Source organism: Babylonia areolata, chromosome 11 (assembly GCF_041734735.1).
Source record: "Babylonia areolata isolate BAREFJ2019XMU chromosome 11, ASM4173473v1, whole genome shotgun sequence".
Classification (NCBI taxonomy): Eukaryota; Metazoa; Mollusca; class Gastropoda; order Neogastropoda; family Buccinidae; genus Babylonia; species Babylonia areolata.
The window spans coordinates 35,319,430-35,339,429 of record NC_134886.1 but is presented as its reverse complement, the minus strand read 5'-3'; the positions used below and the strand labels follow the sequence as shown (position 1 = coordinate 35,339,429).

The 20,000-nt window shown below is 43.5% G+C and overlaps 1 protein-coding gene across 1 annotated transcript in view; it reads right to left on the bottom strand.

Annotated features, from left to right (window-relative positions):
• Nucleotides 1-20,000, bottom strand: part of LOC143287236 (metabotropic glutamate receptor 2-like) — a 544,548-nt gene that overhangs the window by 146,759 nt on the left and 377,789 nt on the right. Inside the window, 2 exon segments of the mRNA XM_076595180.1 lie at nucleotides 15,100-15,242; nucleotides 16,209-16,353. Coding sequence (XP_076451295.1) covers nucleotides 15,100-15,242; nucleotides 16,209-16,353 — 288 coding nt within the window.

The following is a 20,000-nucleotide window of genomic DNA, read 5'->3' as shown; positions in this document are numbered from 1 at the left end:
ACAGACACACATACACACAGACACACACACAGGCACACACACGCACAAAGGGGCACACACACACACACACACACACACACACACACGCACACACACACATACACAAACACCAACACACACACACACACACACACACACACACACACAAACACACACACAGAGGCACACACACACACACACACACACACACACAAACAAACACACACACACACACACACACACACACACACACACACACACACACTAAATACATACCCAGTGAACCTCCAAAGAAGCGCCCTGACACTGTCCTCATTCACAGCAGTCGATCAAACCACTCTGCGTGTGATTTACCGCAGAGGGGTGGGGGAGGTTGGAAAGGCAGTACAAAAGGGAACGGGGAGGGGGCGGGAGGGGGTTGGGGGGTGGGTGGGGGGGGGGCTCCCTCTCTGTCTGTGGAAAGATCATTCCCTTGACCATCTTTTCAGCCAGCAACACAGGCGACCATCATCCCGCGGGGGGAGATACCTACTGACCAAGATGACCAGTCCCACTTCTTCGAGACAACCTGATACATGGCCGTTTCCTCCGTGTTTTTTTTTTTTTTTTTTTTTTTTTTTTTTTTTTTTTTTGTCATGGTCATTTGTTATCAGTCAGAGTTGGTTTCTCTCCGTCTTTTCATTTCTGTTCCTGTCCGTGCCTGTCCGTCTGTCTCTGACTCGAATTCATCTGTATGGCTCTGTCTGTATCTGTCTGTATCTGTCCCTGACTCTGTATGTCTCTGTTTCTGCCATTGTATCTGTCTCTGTCTGCCTGCCCATCTCTGTCTGTCTCTGTCTGTCTGCCTGTCTGTCAGTCAGTTAAGTCATACGCAATTCCTGTAATACGCTTCCTTGATCATCTTCCCAGCCGAGGCAACAGCTGACAATCCCGTGAAAATAAAACAACAACAACTACACACACACACACACACACACACACACACACACACACACACACACACAACGAATTCGATACGCAATCCGGGTTTTCAGAAGTGACCCATGATATCCTGGGAGATTCAGTCTGATCGGCATCAGCCACCTATCTTGCCGTGTCTGTCTGTCTGTCTGTTTATCTGTCTGCATGTCTTTCTGTTTTTTTGTTTTGCATTAACAAATAGTAAAGAGTGGTAACTCTCTCCATTCACAAGGTACACAACTTCAAGTCAGTGCTGCTTATGCTACCGATTCAGCTAGTACACAGGTAAATAAAAGGTACATTGGAACAAACCCAGACACTTCCTTAAAAAGAAAGGAAGCACCGGGCCTGTCCTTATACCGATCATCTGACATGTACACACAGCAGCAAAGACAGAAGAAATGTGCAAACACAAATAAGCTTTTATTCAAGACTGGCATAGCCTCTTTAATCCTGTATATGCATGTGTAAGTATATGTTGAGCTTTCTGTTCAACTGCACACGTAGATCTCCACAGTCCATCATCGTTGTCCCACTTAATTAATGATCGTCTTCCCATTCCCAATGAACTCTAAAGGGCCATCATATCCCTCCTCGACTTTCTTTACACACGGGTCCGAGTTCGAACCACAGCTCTGTGGTTTCCCGTTGCGGGGCGGGGAGAGCCAAGAGAAAAATGAACGGAACCCCCTGACCTCAGTCACACACACACACACACACACACACACACACACACACACACACCCCGCGTGCCTTTCTCTCTCGCTATCTGTCTAGGGCTGATCTCTCATGTCTCTCTGTCTCTGTCTCTGTTCCTCTATTTCTCTCTGTCTCTGTCTATCTGTCTGTCTGTCTGCCTATCTCTGTCTGTCTGTCTGTCTGTGTCTCTCTGTCTCTCTCTCTTTCTCTCTCTGTGGGCTGTTTTTTTCTGCGTGTACACGAATCATGCCATGACAGATGCTATACCTTCGCTGGAACTATTCTCCCCCCCCCCCCTCTCTCTCTCTCCGTACGCGCGCGCGCACGCACACACACACACACACACACACACACACACACACACACACATACACACACACACACGCACATGTATATGTATAGTTTTATCTATCTATCTATCTATCTATCTATCTATCTATCTATCTATCTATATATATATATATATATATATATAATTATGTGTGTATCTCTCTCTATATATCTCTCTCTTTTGATCCCAACCTGACCTTTTGATCTGGCTACACAGAAGAAGGAAGTGGAAGAAATTAAAAAAAAAAAAAAAAATCCAACCCTTTCTTTATCCCATCCCTCCCCCACACACTCTGATTGCGACCAGTACGTACCGAGTCGCAGCTGTTTATAGGAAATGAAAATGACAACCGGTGTGTGTAAGTGTTCCCTCTTTGGAGAGAGACGTCTCTCTGGCACGAAAGTAATCCCATCGAGACGAACCACGGACTGTGTTTGAGGAGGTCAGCGCCTTTCAGTTGTTGTTGTTGTTGTTGTTGTTGTTGTTGTGGCCTGGTGTTGGTGGTGGTGTTTGTTTGTTCTGTGTGTCTATCTGTCTATCTTTCTTCTTTTAAGACCGACCAACTTGCCTACTTCCTATCTATCTATCTGTCTATCTATCTGTTCCTATCACAGACACATGTACAGTATATACCTACCTACCTTCCTATCTATCCTATCTATCTACCTATCTATCTATCTGTTCCTATCACAGACACATGTACAGTATACACCTGCCTACCTTCCCATCTATCTATCTGTCTGTCTGTCTGTCTATTCATTCCTATCACAGACAGACATATATATATATATATAATAACAAATTATTTAAAATACGACCAAATCTTCAAGAGACTCTGCCTATGGCTGTGGTGAATCGAAAAGAAATGACAGTGCTGTGCCGACTTCATACAGGTCATACATACATCACACATTCCTACCTCCTGAAAGGAGAAGAAGCTCCTTGGTGTATTCCATGTGATGAACCACTCACTGTGCAACATATTCTGACTGATTGTTGGGACTTTTATGACACACGACGGGTTGTTTTTTTTACAGCAGATTCATTGAGAACGTTGTTCCGTGATGTCCCTCCGTGGACAATATTGCAATATTTAAAAGAAATAAATATTTTTAATAGTATTTAATATAGTATATGCTTAGTACAAAAGTTGTGAAATTTTTACCATGGAGTAATCACAGTGCAGTAGAAAGCTGAAAACATTGGGGTGGCCCATCTGCGGTGACCAGACTTTGAATGGTGGATAGCCCTGGTATGGCCTTCATGGTCGGCTGGGCTCTAAGCAATATTTTTAATTTTTAATTTAATATCCCCACCCTACCCCCACCCTAACCCCTCCACCTGTCTCTCGCCGATTCAGGCACATTAATTTTGAGAACACCGCGCTCAATAAAAATCTACGAAGGTGACTGCGCCCTCGTTGTTTCTTCTTTCGTTCTTTTTGTTGTTCGTTTGTTTGTTTGTTGTTAAAGCTGTACGGTTTGTGATTTAGTACTGTGAGTGTTATGAGATATTTCATACACACACACACACACACACACACACACACACACACACACAATTATATATATAATGCATTTTTTGTTTATCGTTCTCGCTTTATCTGGAGGGGCAGGGTGTGTGTGGGAGAGAGGGCGGGGGGGGGGGGGGGGGGGAAGAAGATGTATCTCCAATCTGGACAACTTTTCATGGCTGTTATTATTCTCTCTTCTCCTGTGAGAGGCGCGTACCCTGGTTCAGGTCCAGGAGATGTGGGCTATCTAGAGAGGAAGAGGGGCATTCTTACACACGTTATGTACCCTGTGAACTCCTTCCGGTATCTCAACTCTGCCCTTAACATTTTTGTCATTATTTAAGCAAAGAATGAAAGATATATTTATGCAGGAGTGGGACGAGTCAGTAATGTCTAAAGATATATATCATAACTACAGACTGTTTAAAACTGGTTTTCAGTGTGAGCAATATTTTGAATATGTGGATAAAAAGTGTTTTAGGGACTGTTTGGTAAAATTACGGCTTGGTTTGCTCCCAATAAATGGATCATTTTTTAGAAGAACATTCAATTGTAATTCAAATTACGCATGTAAACGTTGTAATGTAATCGAAGATGAAAACCATTTTATGAACAATTGTGTCCTTTACAAATAACCTGCGGCAAAACATCTGAACTCTAAAGGTCAATCGTATGTTCACTTGATGAAGAATGGTTCTGTTTACAGTATTCGTAAACTATGCATTTATATATTTAATGCCCTGAAGATACGACAGGAATTCTGTGACAACAATGATGAAAGTTAGAATTAATTTACTATGCACGAGAAGCACTTTTGTTCTACAGGTTAAGTTAGTACGTATTTTATATTTTGTCGTGGCTGAGTGATCACCATAGTGTGTACTTTTGACCTCTTTCTAGGGGCCGGAGGCCTGGAGATTAAAGTTTGGTTCTTGTTCTTGTTCTTGTTCAACTCTGCCCCTTTTTTCTTCCTTTTTTTTCTTTCTTGTTTTAACCATTCTTCATCCCTGTCTGTCTTATTTGCCTTTAGATGATGGAAACGGGACGGAGAACGAAGAAAAGACAACCCTGTGAGTGAATGACATCAACGATAACCAGCCCGTCTTTTGACAGACAGACAGACACCTCGGCCGTCCAGTGGGATAAAGCACCCCGTTCCAAGTAGGGTAAAGCACCTTTCCAAGTGGGGTAAAGCACCTTTCCAAGTGCGGTAAAGCACCCGTTCCAAGTAGAGTAAAGCACCGTCCCAAGTAGGGTAAAGCACCCGTTCCAAGTAGGGCGTTCCAAGTAGGGTAAAGCACCGTTCCAAGTAGGGCTGAGCACTGTTCCAAGTAGGGTAGAGCACCGTTCCAAGTAGGTTAAAGAACTGTTCCAAGTAGGGTAAAGCATCGTTCCAAGTAGGGTAAAGCACCGTTCCAAGTAGGGTAAAGCACCCGTTCCAAGTAGGGTAAAGCACCCGTTCTAAGTAGGGTAAATCACCGTTTCAAAGTAGAGTAAAGCACCCGTTCCAAGTAGGGTAAAGCACCGTTCCAAGTAGGGTAAAGCACCTGTTCCAAGTAGGGTAAAGCACCCGTTCCAAGTAGGGTAAAGCACCCGTTCCAAGTAGGGTAAAGCACCGTTCCAAGTAGGGCTGAGCACTGTTCCAAGTAGGGTAGAGCACCGTTCCAAGAAGGGTAAAGCACCCGTTCCAAGTAGGGTAAAGCACCCGTTCCAAGTGGGGTAAAGCACCCGTTCCAAGTAGGGTAAAGCACCCGTTCCAAGTAGGGTAAAGCACCGTTTCTAAGTAGAGCAAAGCACCCGTTCCAAGTAGGGTAAAGCACAGCACCCGTTCCAAGTAGGGTAGAGCACCCGTTCCAAGTAGGGTAAAGCACCCGTTCCAAGTAGGGTAGAGCACCGTTCCAAATAGAGTAGAACACCCGTTCCAAGTAGGGTAAAGCTCCCGTTTCAAGTAGGATAAAGCACAGCACCCGTTCCAAGTAGGGTAAAGCACCCGTTCCAAGTAGGGTAGAGCACCCGTTCCAAGAAGGGTAAAGTACCCGTTCTAAGAAGGGTAAAGCACCCGTTCCAAGTAGGGTAAAGCACCGTTCCAAGTAGGGTAGAGCACCGTTCCAAATAGGTAGAACACCCGTTCCAAGTAGGGTAAAGCACAGCACCCGTTCCAAGTAGGGTAAAGCACCCGTTCCAAGTAGGGTAAAGCACAGCACCCGTTCCAAGTAGGGTAAAGCACCCGTTCCAAGTAGGGTAAAGCACCCGTTCCAAGTAGGGTAAAGCACCCGTTCCAAGTAGGGTAAAGCACCCGTTCCAAGTAGGGTAAAGCACCGTTCCAAGTAGGGTAAAGCACCCGTTCCAAGTAGGGTAAAGCACAGCACCCGTTCCAAGTAGGGTAAAGCACCCGTTCCAAGTAGGGTAAAACACCGTTCCAAGTAGGGTAAAGCACCCGTTCCAAGTAGGGTAAAGCACCCGTTCCAAGTAGGTTGAAGCACCCGTTCCAAGAAGGGTAAAGCACCCGTTCCAAGTAGGGTAGAGCACCCGTTCCAAGAAGGGTAAAGCACCCGTTCCAAGTAGGGTAGAGCACCCGTTCCAAGAAGGGTAAAGTACCCGTTCTAAGAAGGGTAAAGCACCCGTTCCAAGTAGGGTAAAGCACCCGTTCCAAGTAGGGTAAAGCACCCGTTCCAAGTAGGGTAAAGCACCCGTTCCAAGTAGGGTAAAGCACCCGTCTTTGAAGGGTTCAATCCGTTTCCCCCGTCGTCATCTGCTGTTTGACTGTGGCCTCATTGGTATTCATCATCTGCCCATTGCCGTCTCAGACAAAAGCGGTGAGATGATGATGATGATGATGATGATGATGATGATGATGATGATGATGATGATATGGATACTTATATAACCCTGTCTTTGGTCAAAGACCAAACTCAAAGCGCTTTAAAATCACGGAGTCAATTGCACAACAAGCTGTCCACCTGGGTAGAGCCGACTGACAGCTGACTTTCGGTGCTTAACATTCGTTTCCTGTGTCGTTCAATCGCGCACACACGCAGTCACACAGACAAGTAACATTTCTACGTGTATGCCCGTTTTGTCTATTTCCACCGCCATATAGGCAGTCATACTCCGTTTTCGGGGGCGTGCATGCTGGGTATGTTCTCGTTTCCATAAACCACCGAACGCTGTCATAGATTACAGGATCTTTAATGTGCGTATTTGATCTTCTGCGTGCGTACACACACGAATGGGGTTCAGGCACCAGCAGGTCTTCACAATTCAAATATGTTGAACTTAAAGATCGGAAAAAATTCTATCCTTAATCCACCAGGAGCAACGGGGCAGAAACAATCTCAGGAAAATCGGGCGAGAACCCGGCGTTTTAACCATTTGACCACCATACTCGATATGTGCTACACTCAGATCTAGAATGAAGAGGTACGATGCAGTCTTTAGAAAAACACAAGGACGAGATAGATGCAGCCGTTGCTGTCAGCATGGGCTGCCCTTGTTTCCTGTGTCTCTTCCACAGGTATTTCTCTTCAATAGAACTTTGTCTGTTGATAGGGAAAATAGTCTGTTACCAAGGAGTATTTGACATGTTGATTAGTATTTATTTGTTTGCTTGATTTGGCTATTTTGTTTTTGACATCACTCTTTTTTCTTTGTATGGTGTGTGTAAATGATGTATGTGTGTATTAATTCAATGCCCAAAGGGCACGTGAAATAAACTTTTTCGTGTGTGTTTTTGTTTGTTTGTTGTTGTTTTTCTTCTGTGCAGCCGCATTATAGATGATCTGTTGGTCAACAATTAAACTCCAAAGGATAGGTCAGCCGAAGTAAAAAAACAACAAACAAAACAAACAAACAAAAAACCATCAAAAAACCAACAACAACAACCAACCAAAAAAAAAAAAAAGGAAAAAAAAGAAGAAAAAATCAAAGTACAGATGAACAGGAGTATAAAGAAAGGAGTTTTTTGTTCAAAATAGTAAACCACCCAGAAGATACGAAATACCGAAGCAGTAAACTGTAACAAGACGGGATCAAAACTGAACACAAGACGCAAGGCTAAAGAAGCAGAACGACACGTGTGTCTGTATGCCTTTGTCGTGAGTGCGAATTGTGCATATTCGGTTATTTTTGTCCCTCTCTCATAATGTAAACAACTGGTTCGAGACAGCCAGGCAGGCCTGTCTTGTCCAGCATTGCAATATCACGGCCAGCATGATTGATGTGGAAGAGAGAGCGGAAAGCGACGGAGACAAACCACCAGTTTGCTGCATGCATATTCCGCCGATCCGACAGATGTGTTTCGCCCAAAGATAAGAGCATACCAATTAATTTGTTTTCCAAAGTTCCGTATTCATGACGGCTTCCTTACAAAGATAATACCCCCGTCTCTCCAAGCAATTTCACGAGAGGTCTTGTCTTCCAACAAATGATATTCGTCGGGGGTGACATTTCTGGTTCGAGATACATGGACCCTATTTGGTGGTCGCCTTTATTTATTATGACCTTTATTGTAAAGTATCGCCTTCCTGTCCCCAGGCATTGTGAAGCAATACTGATATGTTTTATATATTGTTGTGAAAGAGACAAATAGCGCATTCATCAAAGTGGCGAAGGGATGCGTTTAAAATGTTTCTGTGTAAAAGAAAGAGGAGAAGAGAGAAATCTAAATAAAATGAATAAAGAATTTATCTTCCATTGTATCAGAAGACTGGAGTTTGTCACGCTCAAATACCATTGTTGAAATAGACAATGCTTATATATTTGGTAAAATTTTTTTAGCACAATGCACGAAAAAATAAAACTACACGTAAGAAACTTGGTGAAGGCAATGCCATTCAGAAATGAACGGACACTGAATACAGATAACACATCTACATACAGAATCCCTGACGAAGTCGACAGAGTCGTTTGCATCACTGTGGTGTATTGTAATCACTGTAGTCTTTGGCACCGATCTTTCATCCGTCCTGTGTAGACTACAAAGAGTGTATGAAAACACGAAATTAAACGCATGATTTTGTGGGTCTTTTATTTTATGCTTGATTTTTCTTATATATATATATATATATATATATATATATATATATATATATATATATATATATATATATATATATACTTTTCAGTGTTTTGATTTTAGACACGTTACACAAGTGTATATTTCCAAGAATAAAAGTGATTTTATAACTTGATACTTTTCTAAGTTTGCCATACAGTATTACATTCACAAAAAAGGGAATACAATGTTTAACCCGAAAACAAATACAAACCTACGCTTGTTGGCCCTGGCTTATCATCAGTAACTGCAGATTATCTCCGAGAAGAAGAAGAAGAAGAAGAAGAAGAAGAAGAAGAAGAAGAGAGAGAGAGAGAGAGAGAGAGAGAGAGAGAGAGAGAGAGAGAGAGAGAGAGAGAGAGAGAGAGAGAGAGAAACCCTCTTTCTCTAATCCGTGATAAACTCATTGACCATGTCTTGTCAGCAGTGTCGGTTCTTCGCTGGATCGTTCAGGATGATGACAAATTACCCGAAGCGCTAACGCGTCTTGTAACTGTCTGTTTCCATCATTTTCAAACTCAATATTGTCCTGACATATCTGCAACGCGACGCATGCTGCATTCGGGTCTTCGATAAAAACTCAGAGATGCTCACCTCATGCGACAAAACGAGCATCAGACAATGATTTAGCGTGTTCGTGAGCAAACATAACTTTGACACGCTTACACAAAATGTCCACTTTGCAGTATTGTGTTCGGCGTGAGGGGCGGGTTAAAGAAAAAAAAAAGTCCATAAAGATATGTGTAGGATGTATGTGAGACTCAGTTCTTATCTGCAGCACTGCCGACAACGGAGACCATATCAACACTGGAGCATGTTACAGATAATTATGATGTTCAACATGGTGGCGGTCTCCACTTTGGGAGGGATGCTCACTCAGTCTGGCTCCGCGACTAAGCCATTATTGTCGTTAGTAGGGGGCTTAGTAGATGGTGTCCTAAGTACGTTAAATCAGAACAGGCACCACTGAACAGCACCGAAGTGACTCAGCAGCAGTGCAGGGTCTCCTCTGGTGTGTGGCGTACTGGCGACCTAACATCGATGGTTCCCTGCGGACTGCCGACGCTGGAACTGTGACGGACGAACCCGGGTGTGGCCGTGTATGGGGGGAATCTAAATGAGCGGCATGGGAGTAATGCCAATGAAACGGTGCAGATGATGGGCAGCAAAAAAACAAAAACAAACAAAAAAAAACCCCAAAAAACAAAACAAACAAACAAACACAAAAAAAACAACAACAAAAAAACGACGTTCAACACTGAAGGCCTCAAAACTCAGATCATCCCAAGACACGACCCACGAGATATTCAATCAAAGATAACACGCTGCTACACAGCCAAACTCGTGAAGACAAAATACTAACATCGGAAATGCTGGAGGCGACATCAGATCTGCTCAGTTAATTATCAATCACCTGCAAATTAGGAAGAAATGGAAAACAAACATATGCATAATACGGTAAATCTAGCACACAGACACATACACACGCAAGCATACACATACTCACGCACGCAAATGCACGCACACATACACACGCGTGTACACACACCACACACACGCACACAATACACGGACACAGACACATAAAAATATAGACACAGACACACACGCACAGACACACGCACAGACACACAGACACACGCACGCACGCACTCACATACACGCACACACACACACACACACACACACACACACACACACAAACAGATGACTAAGAAGAAACGTCACATTGGCAAAGAAAACTGGATAACCGGCAGCTGCTATCTATATGAAGCTAACAGCCAGATACCTGGTGAACGGCTCGTAGATTGCAAAGGAACCTCCTGTGCTCTTTTCGGTTATATATATATATATATGACATTTTTTCTCTTTTTTTGGGGGGTGGGGGGGGGGGACTGAATAGGAAGACCAAAAAAATGAAAGATTGGATATAAAAAAGGGAGGGAGTGAGTGGCCGGGCAGGGGGGCGGGGGCGGGGGTGGGTGGGGGGGGAGGGGGGATGGAGGAAGAAAAGAAAGAATGACAGAGAGAGGGGAAGAAAAAAAAAAAAGTAAAAGAAAAAAAAAGAAAAAAGGAAAACGTAATAGAGAAGAGAAGTTTCTGAGAACAGAATGTGCTCTTTTTTTTTTTTTTTTTTTTTTTTTTTTTAGAAAGCGGAACGAGCGGGGCGGCTGGACGGCCACAGTAATATCTCCAGCCGTTTCAGGGAGATGCGTTCAATAAGCAACAGCTTCCAAGTGCGTTGCTTCTTTGCATTCAATACATTCTAAATAATAATAATAATAATAATAATAATAATAATAATAATAATAATAAAATAACAAAAATAAGAAAATCAAAATTTAATATAAGCGAGTACACCTGAAAAACGATATCGCCTTTAATTGGCATGGCCAACTGCGCAATAAAGGAAAAAGCACCCCCCCCAAAAAAAGCACATACAAACCCTACAGTGCTTCACATCCTTTATATAAATGGAGAGTGGGTTGTGAAAGGTTAGGGAAGGGGCGAGTTTTACGTGTTTTTTTCTTCTTTTCTTTCAAATCTTATTTCTAGATTATTTGTTTATTTGTTTGTTTATTTATTTCATTGAGAGCACTTGCTTTAGAAACTGGGAGGTCTCAACACTATGTGAATCCCCGTATTCGTACGAGAGCCATGATAATAATAATAATAATAATCATTATGCTTCTTCGCACCTTCTTACTGACCCCAGGAAATATACCCGTAAAATAATGTCTGCCTGAATCGATGCCCAGTAGTGTACAGCATTGCACACCACGCACTTCACTGCACGAAAGGACGACACCTCTGTCCATGGTAGAGTTTTGTAATAGAGATTCCCATGGTAGAGTTTTGTAATAGAGATTCCCATGGTAGCGTTTTGTAATAGAGATTCCCATGGTAGAGTTTTGTAATAGAGATTCCCATGGTAGCGTTTTGTAATAGAGATTCCCATGGTAGCGTTTTGTAATAGAGGTTCCCATGGTAGCGTTTTGTAATTGAGATTCCCATGGTAGCGTTTTGTAATAGAGATCCCCATGGTAGCGTTTTGTAATTGAGATTCCCATGGTAGCGTTTTGTAATTGAGATTCCCATGGTGGCGTTTTGTAATAGAGATTCCCATGGTAGCGTTTTGTAATAGAGATTCCCATGGTAGCGTTTTGTAATTGAGATTCCCATGGTAGAGTTTTGTAATAGAGATTCCCATGGTAGCGTTTTGTAATTGAGATTCCCATGGTAGCGTTTTGTAATAGAGGTTCCCATGGTAGCGTTTTGTAATAGAGATTCCCATGGTAGCGTTTTGTAATAGAGATTCCCATGGTAGCGTTTTGTAATAGAGGTTCCCATGGTAGAGTTTTGTAATAGAGATTCCCATGGTAGCGTTTTGTAATAGAGATTCCCATGGTAGCGTTTTGTAATTGAGATTCCCATGGTAGCGTTTTGTAATAGAGATTCCCATGGTAGAGTTTTGTAATAGAGATTCCCATGGTAGCGTTTTGTAATTGAGATTCCCATGGTAGCGTTTTGTAATTGAGATTCCCATGGTAGTGTTTTGTAATAGAGATTCCCATGGTAGCGTTTTGTAATTGAGATTCCCATGGTACAGTTTTGCAATAGAGATTCCCATGGTAGCGTTTTGTAATTGAGATTCCTATGGTGGCGTTTTGTAATTGAGATTCCTATGGTGGCGTTTTGTAATAGAGATTCCCATGGTAGAGTTTTGTAATAGAGATTCCCATGGTAGCGTTTTGTAATAGAGGTTCCCATGGTAGCGTTTTGTAATTGAGATTCCCATGGTAGCGTTTTGTAATAGAGGTTCCCATGGTAGCGTTTTGTAATTGAGATTCCCATGGTAGAGTTTTGTAATTGAGATTCCCATGGTAGCGTTTTGTAATTGAGATTCCATGTCGCAGACGATAGGAGGAATGGGGAGGGAGGGAGGGAGGGAGGGATGGAGGGGGGTAGGGGGGGGGATGTAGTGCTTGCGTCAGTGATGCATTCTGCTTTGGCGGACAGTAATTAGAGGATTTTTAAAAAAAAATCGAGGAACAATGTTTGGAAAGTGCAGCATTAACTGAGAATAGTGAATGTAGATAAATGCCCCTTAGAATAGGGTAGCGCCATATGAAATATCCATCTCTGTGTGTGTGTGTGTGTGTGTGTGTGTGTGTGTGTGTGTGTGTGTGTGTGTGTGTGTGTGTGTGTGTGTTTATCTTCAGTTTAACGTCTATTCACTATAAGTGTTTTTAGACGGTGTGTGTGTGTGTGTGTGTGTGTGTGTGTGTGTGTGTGTGTGTGTGTGTGTGTGTGTGTGTGTGTGTGTGTGTGTGTGTGTGTGTGTGTGTGTGTGTGTGTGTGTGTGTGTGCGTGTGTTTCCTTCATCGGTTTTATGTCTGTCCGCTAAGAGTGCTATTACATAAAAAATGGGGGAAGGGGGTGTAGGGTACGGGGGGACGAGGTGGGGGGCAGGAGGGGGAGGGTGTAGGGGGTGTACTAGGGGGGGTAGGGGAGGGTTAGAAGGGGGTTGTAGTATAATGAACTGGATGTGTGTCTCTGTGTGTGTGTGCGTCTGTGTGTGTGTGTGTGTGTGTGTGTGTGTGTGTGTGTGTGTGTGTGTGTGTGTGATGATCTCTTAAAGCTTTAACATTAATTTTTTTCTTTCCTGATTAAATGATTAGAAAGAAATAGAAAAACAAACAGAAAACAAACCCTGCATCTATAAGTGTAATTGCTTATTGGACTCTCGGCAATGAAACAAAAACAATCGTATATTGATGTTGGTGATTCAAAAAAAAAAGTACTGAGATATACTGCTTTATAACAACACATGTGGGGATATTTTCAGGGCTGATATTTTTTCGCAAATACATGTAACATTTTTTTGGTATGAATGGTCTTGAAAGCATTAGTTTCCCTTCCACACATACAGAATCCTATTTTTGGGTGGACATTCTTTACATAGCTAATTGTGAAACCAATGTACTTTTTAACCGTATTTCTAGAGGGAAATCTGAAACCGTTTCCATGAATACGATTCTCGTAACCTGTATGATTCTTTTGATGGACAAAAGAGTATCCTTGTGAGCTCCGGACGACATATTTACTCCTTGTTTGGCTTCTCTGTCCACTTTATCATTATAATAAAATAAAGAATGAGATGGCATCCAGCAGAACGTGATTGCATGTCCCTCGCAAACGCAAAGTATTGGTCAAATAGTTGATTTAATAAATTATTGTTTCACATCCTGTTTCTAATTTCAGTTATTGTAGTGCCTGATGCACTGACATGGAATTAAGACCGAAAAAAAATATTGAACAGAATGCCTCGTGTAAAACGAATTGGACATTTTAATGCCACCAATGTGGCAGTGAGACCAGGTGCCAAAAATTGATATGTTGTTTGTAACATTATACGAATTATCTATCTTCGTATCGTAACTGACTTACTAATGCACTAACAAACTAACTAACCAACCAACATACCAGCCGACCAACCAACTTAATGACTGTCTGAATCACTGACTGAATGACTAAGCAAACAAACAAGCAAGGAAGCAAGCAACCATCCACCCTCCCACCCACCATTTCCAAACACCAACCACCCTCCCACCCACCCACCCACCAACCAACCAATCTTTCATCCACCCACCCAACTGACCCAACCAACCAAACAACCAACCAATCAACCAACTGACCGACCAGCCAACCAGCCAGATAACAGTTTCAGCATCTCAAAGAGGTGTCACTGCGTTGGGACAAATCCACATACGCTACACCACATCTGCTAGGCCGATGCCTGACAGCAGCATAACCCAACACACCTGACAGACCTTGAGTGCATGCTTGTACATTTGCATACCTATCACAGTGCATTATCAATGGTTTCTCCAGTCAATTGGGAAATCATTTACAGCTTAGTCTTTTGTGAAGGACTATGACTCTCAAACTAGGAGGCAAAATTGCACTGGCTCTTAGTGCTGCAGCCTTGTGGGCTAGTTGGCCTTTGGGAACCATCCCAACGCCGACTGTCCTAAAACCCTCTTGGCCGAGAGAGTGGGGATGTAACTTGGGCAAGACACTCTCCACTATAATCAAATTCTAGCCCAAATAGTCAGAACAGCAGGTGCCTCCTCTGCTGTTCTGATGGTCATAGTCGGACGCGACTGACTATCATATATATACAGTGGATTTCGGTTTTTTTTGTTTGTTTGTTTTTTTGTCTGTTTTTTTTTAGATAATTTTGCCTGAGGACAACACTCGCGTTGCCATGGCTTCTTTTTCAGTGCGCCAAGTGCGTGCTACACAATACGGGACCTCGGTTTATCATCTCATCCAAAAAAGACTAGGCGCTCAGTTTTGATTATCCAGTCCAACTTGGGAGAAAGGGCGAGAGTGTGATTCGAACCCACACCCTCACGGACTCTCTGTATTGGCAGCTGAGCGCCTTAACCATTCTGCCGGAGGTAGCAAAAAAAAAAAAAAAAAAAAAAAAAGATAACACACACACACACACACACACACAAAACCAACAACAACAACAACATCAAAACAACAACTCACAGCGTCTTCCTTGCCCTTGAAGGCCAGCCCCCGGCCCCCCCAGCCGTCACTGCCGATCCAGGCGAAGTTGTCCTGGGCTCCCTTCCTCTCCACCGCCCTCATCAGCTCGCCAACCTCCTGGTCCGACCCGAAGATGATCACACCTGGGGACACGCGCAGGGCACACAGGTAATGCGCAGCACGGACAGACGGGTGCATCATCGTACCCGCGCCATGACGGGTGAATGCTCCCCTGGATGCTACCCGCGTTTGTGAAGAAATTGGAGGCGGAGGAGGAGGAGGAGGTGTGGGAGGAGGAGGGAGAGGGGGAGGAGGAGGATGAGGAGGGGGAGGAAGGGGAGGAAGAGGAGGAGTAGGGAGAGGAAGAGGAGGAGGGGAGAGGAGGAGGAGGAGGAGGAGGAGGAGGAGGATGAGGAGGGGGAGGAAGGGGAGGAAGAGGAGGAGTAGGGAGAGGAAGAGGACGGGGAGAGGAGGGGGAGGAGGAGGAGGAGGCGGAGGAGGAGGAGGGGGAGGGGGAGGAGGAGGAGAAGAAGTAGAAGAAGAAGAATATGTTGATGATGATGTGTATGAAAACGACGATGTTAACGTTAATGATGATGATGATGATGATGATGACAATGACGGTGATAATGATGATGATGATGATGATGATGACAATGACGATGATAATGATAATGATGATGATGATGATGATGACGATCAGAATGCAAATCATAAGTGTTTCGAAAGAAAAAAAAAAACACTCAACAGAAATGGACAAAGGAATAACAACAACAACAACAACCACAACTTTATGATCAAAGTAGATCACAAAAAGTTCCAAATGAATATGAACATCAACTACAAAGACTAGGGCAGAGAAGAAGAAGATGATGACGACGACGATGATGATGATGATGATGATGAAAGTATCGAAGTGGGACTTACATAGAGAAGTACACAGACAGACATACACGCAGACGTACGCAGAAATTTCAGGCAAACTGAAACTGCGCAGACAGCCACACAGACACACATACAGACATAAAGACAGACCGACAGACAGACAGACATAAAGACAGACAGACAGACAGACAGACGGACGGACACGTGATTTCTGACAGTCCTACCCCTGGCATGGACTTTCTTCAAGAGCCGGTTGACGATGATGTCATAGTCGGCATCGGTGGCCTGCCCAGAGTCCTTGAGCAGTTTTTCTGTGGTGGCCAGGCAGATGTCATTCTCCTTCAGCAACTTCTCCACCTCGTTGAAACCCTGTAACCATGCACACACCACGCACCGGTTATATACATATGTATATTTTCTTATATATATATATACTTTCTTTCTCCCCCCCCCCCCCCACTTCCACAGAAGGTTACATTGTATTGTATTACTCTGTTTTTGTCACAACAGATTATCTATGTGAAATTCGGGCTGCTCTCTCCAAAGAGAGCGCGTCGCTACAAAGAGAGCGACACCCATTTTTGGAGGGTATGTTTTTCTGCCTGCAATTTTATTTGTTTTTCCATCGAAGTAGAGTTTTGTACATAATGTTGCCAAGGACAGCTCTTTCGTTGCCGTGGGTCCTTTTACGTGCGATAAATGCATGCATACTGTGCACGGGACCTCGGTTTATCGTCTCATTGGAATGACTAGCGTCCATTCCACCACTCAAGGACTAGTGGAGGGGGCGGGGGGGGGGGGGGGGGGCATACTAGCGACTATGGGTTTTGAGTCAGTGTGCTCAGATTCTCTCGCTTCCTGGACGGACGAGTTACCACAAGGTCAACGCTTCATATAGAAAGTATACATTACAATTTTGTTCAGAAAAAAAAGCAAAGCAACCCAATAACAAAACATTTCACAAGTTCACATCACAATGTATGACCCTTTTTTCTATGTCAAAATAACAGAAAAAAAACATTGCATCATCGTGCGTATTGACCAAAACACAAATAAAGGACAGGAAAAAAACATTGCATCATCGTGCGTATTGACCAAAACACAAATAAAGGATAGAAAAAAACAACAACAAATAAATAACGGAAATAAAAGTTCTGAGTCCATTTCATTTTTAGATCAAATTGTGATACCTGTCAAACAAGGAATAATGACATAATTAGCAAAATCTAGTGCCGTTGTCTACGCAAAGACACGCAAGCAAAAATTAATGAAATATAACTACTAATAACAGTATTGATAATGATAGTAATGGTGATTATGATGATGATATGTGCAGGTAATAGCATTGCACAAATGACATTTCAATACAGCATAAAGAATGGAAACGAATCGGTACAGATGAATTGACTGACATCTTTTACTTGTGTTGTACATTTCTTTTAGGTTGTTACAAGGCGTTCGAAATAAAACCAGTCAGTCAGATTTTCTAAATATTTTTATATATTGGTTGTCGGTTTTTTCTCCAAATTCTTCAGACTTTGGATCAAATGGAACAGATAAAAAAGGAAAAAAAGAAACAAGAAAAAAGAAAATAAAGGAAATGGATGCTTAGGGCATTCTGGTTGTGTGTCCCCGTCCTCCCGATTTCAGCAGACTCCGTATTGCAGCCTGTCAAGAATATAATGATATATCTGCGATGGAGTTTCAATCACGAGCATTCGGTTATCGTCCGGGATAGCAACCATTAAGCCACGGCGCCCAAGTAGCTGTTCTTAACTCCACGGAACTATCGAGTGTATTCTTGAAGGAAATCGGCAGAAAATACTTAACCACACAGGAAGAACGATACTTCTGAAAGACTTCCGTATAATTATGAGCTCCAAAGCGAAGCGACAGGTCTTATAGCGGTTCAAAAGTTAGACTCCTCCATTCCTCGATTCTGTGAAGGCAATATTCCGAACTGAACCTGAGGGAAAGGAAATGATTGACAAGTTATCTCCTCAGACTCCAGATAATTATCCATTTAGACCTGCCATTATCTTCATGTCATCGTGCGTGTGTGCGAGCATGAGATCAAGCGTTCACGGAGATTCCGTAATTTATCTCAGGTGTTCAGTGGGTTATGAAACACGAGCATACGCCCCTCAAACGAAGTACGAATGCCTGAAAACGTTCACACACATGAACACACACTCATTGAAAAGAACACGGGAGACAAATCCAATGAAAAAAGAAGAAGAAGAAGAAGAAGAAGAAGAAGAAGAAGAAGAAGAAGAAGAAGAAGAAGAAGAAGAAGAAGAAGGAGGAGGAGGAGGAGGACGAGGAGGACGAGGAGGAGGAGGAAGAGAAGAAGAAGGAGGAGGAGGAGGAGAAAAATAAGAAGGATGAGGAGGACGAAGAGAAGCAGAAGAAGAAGAAGGAAGACGAGGAGGACGAGGAGGATGAGGAAGAGAAGAAGAAGGAGGAGGAGGAGGAGAAAAATAAGAAGGATGAGGAGGACGAAGAGAAGCAGAAGAAGAAGAAGAAGAAGGAAGACGAGGAGGACAAGGAGGAGGAGGAGAAGAAGAAGGAGGAGGAGAATAAGAAGAAGGATGAGGAGGACGAAGAGAAGCAGAAGAAGAAGAAGAAGGAGGAGGAGGAGGAGGAGAATAAGAAGAAGGAGGAGGAGGACGAAGAGAAGCAGAAGAAGAAGAAGAAGGAGGAGGAGGAGGAGAATAAGAAGAAGGAGGAGGAGGACGAAGAGAAGCAGAAGAAGAAGAAGGAGGAGGAGGAGGAAGAAGAGGAGGAGGAGGACAAGGACGAGGAAGAGGAAAGACAGGTGGAGGAGGAAATGATGGAAAAAGTACAAGGGAATACACTATCAATTTCGTTGACTTGCTCGGAGTCTGGATTCTTAATTCATCCTCGAACACACCGGGGAAAAAAACAAAACAAACAACAACAGATTTTTTATCTTGTAAAAATAAATGTAAAGATATTTGGAATTCTGCCCTTGCAAAATATAGAAATGATGCTGACCCCACGGAAGACTCGGATTAGAAACTACTGTGAACTAACTAAAAGGATGGGTGAGACTGAAGTTGATAATAGGGGGACGAAGAAAAGAGGAAGGACCTGGCTAGTGGAGGTGAGACGTGGGGTGGGGGAGGGTGTCTGACCTATCTCTAGCCACTGGACATAATCTACCGTTTCCATCTGGATGCCTTGAAAATATATTTCACACACAAAAAAAATAATAATAAAAAGATAAAAATAAGAAAAAAGAAAAAGAAAAACAAGAAGCTTGGCTGGGCGAACCCCCTGTGATTTGTCAGTCTGCTTCCACGATGGGGTGTCATTTCTGCCTGCCCACCCCCCACCACCCACCCCCCATCCCCCATACCTCCGCCCCGCCCCCCCCCCACCCCTCGCCCCTACCCTCCCCCCAGCAACCACCCCTCTCTCTTCTCTCGCTGTCTGTCTCTGTGTCTCTATATCTCTGTCTCTGTCCCTCTCTCTCTCTCTCCCTCTCTTTCTGTCTCTGTCTCTCTCTGTCTCTGTCCCTCTCTCTCTCCCTTTGTTTCTGTCTCTGTCTCTCTCTATCTCTGTCTCTGTCCCTCTCTCTCTCCCTCTCTTTCTGTCTCTGTGTCTCTATATCTCTGTCTCTGTCCCTCTCTCTCTCCCTCTCTTTCTGTCTCTGTGTCTCTATATCTCTGTCTCTGTCCCTCTTTCTCCCCCTCTGTTTCTGTCTCTGTGTCTCTATATATCTGTCTCTGTGCCTCTCTCTTCTCTCGCTCTCTGTCTCTGTGTCTCTATATATCTGTCTCTGTGCCTCTCTCTCTCCCTCTGTCTCTGTCTCTGTGTCTCTATATCTCTGTCTCTGTCCCTCTCTCTCTCCCTTTGTTTCTGTCTCTGTCTCTCTCTATCTCTGTCCCTCTCTCTCTCCCTTTGTTTCTGTCTCTGTGTCTCTATATCTCTGTCTCTGTCCCTCTCTTTTCTCTCGCTCTCTGTCTCTGTGTCTCTATATCTCTGTCTCT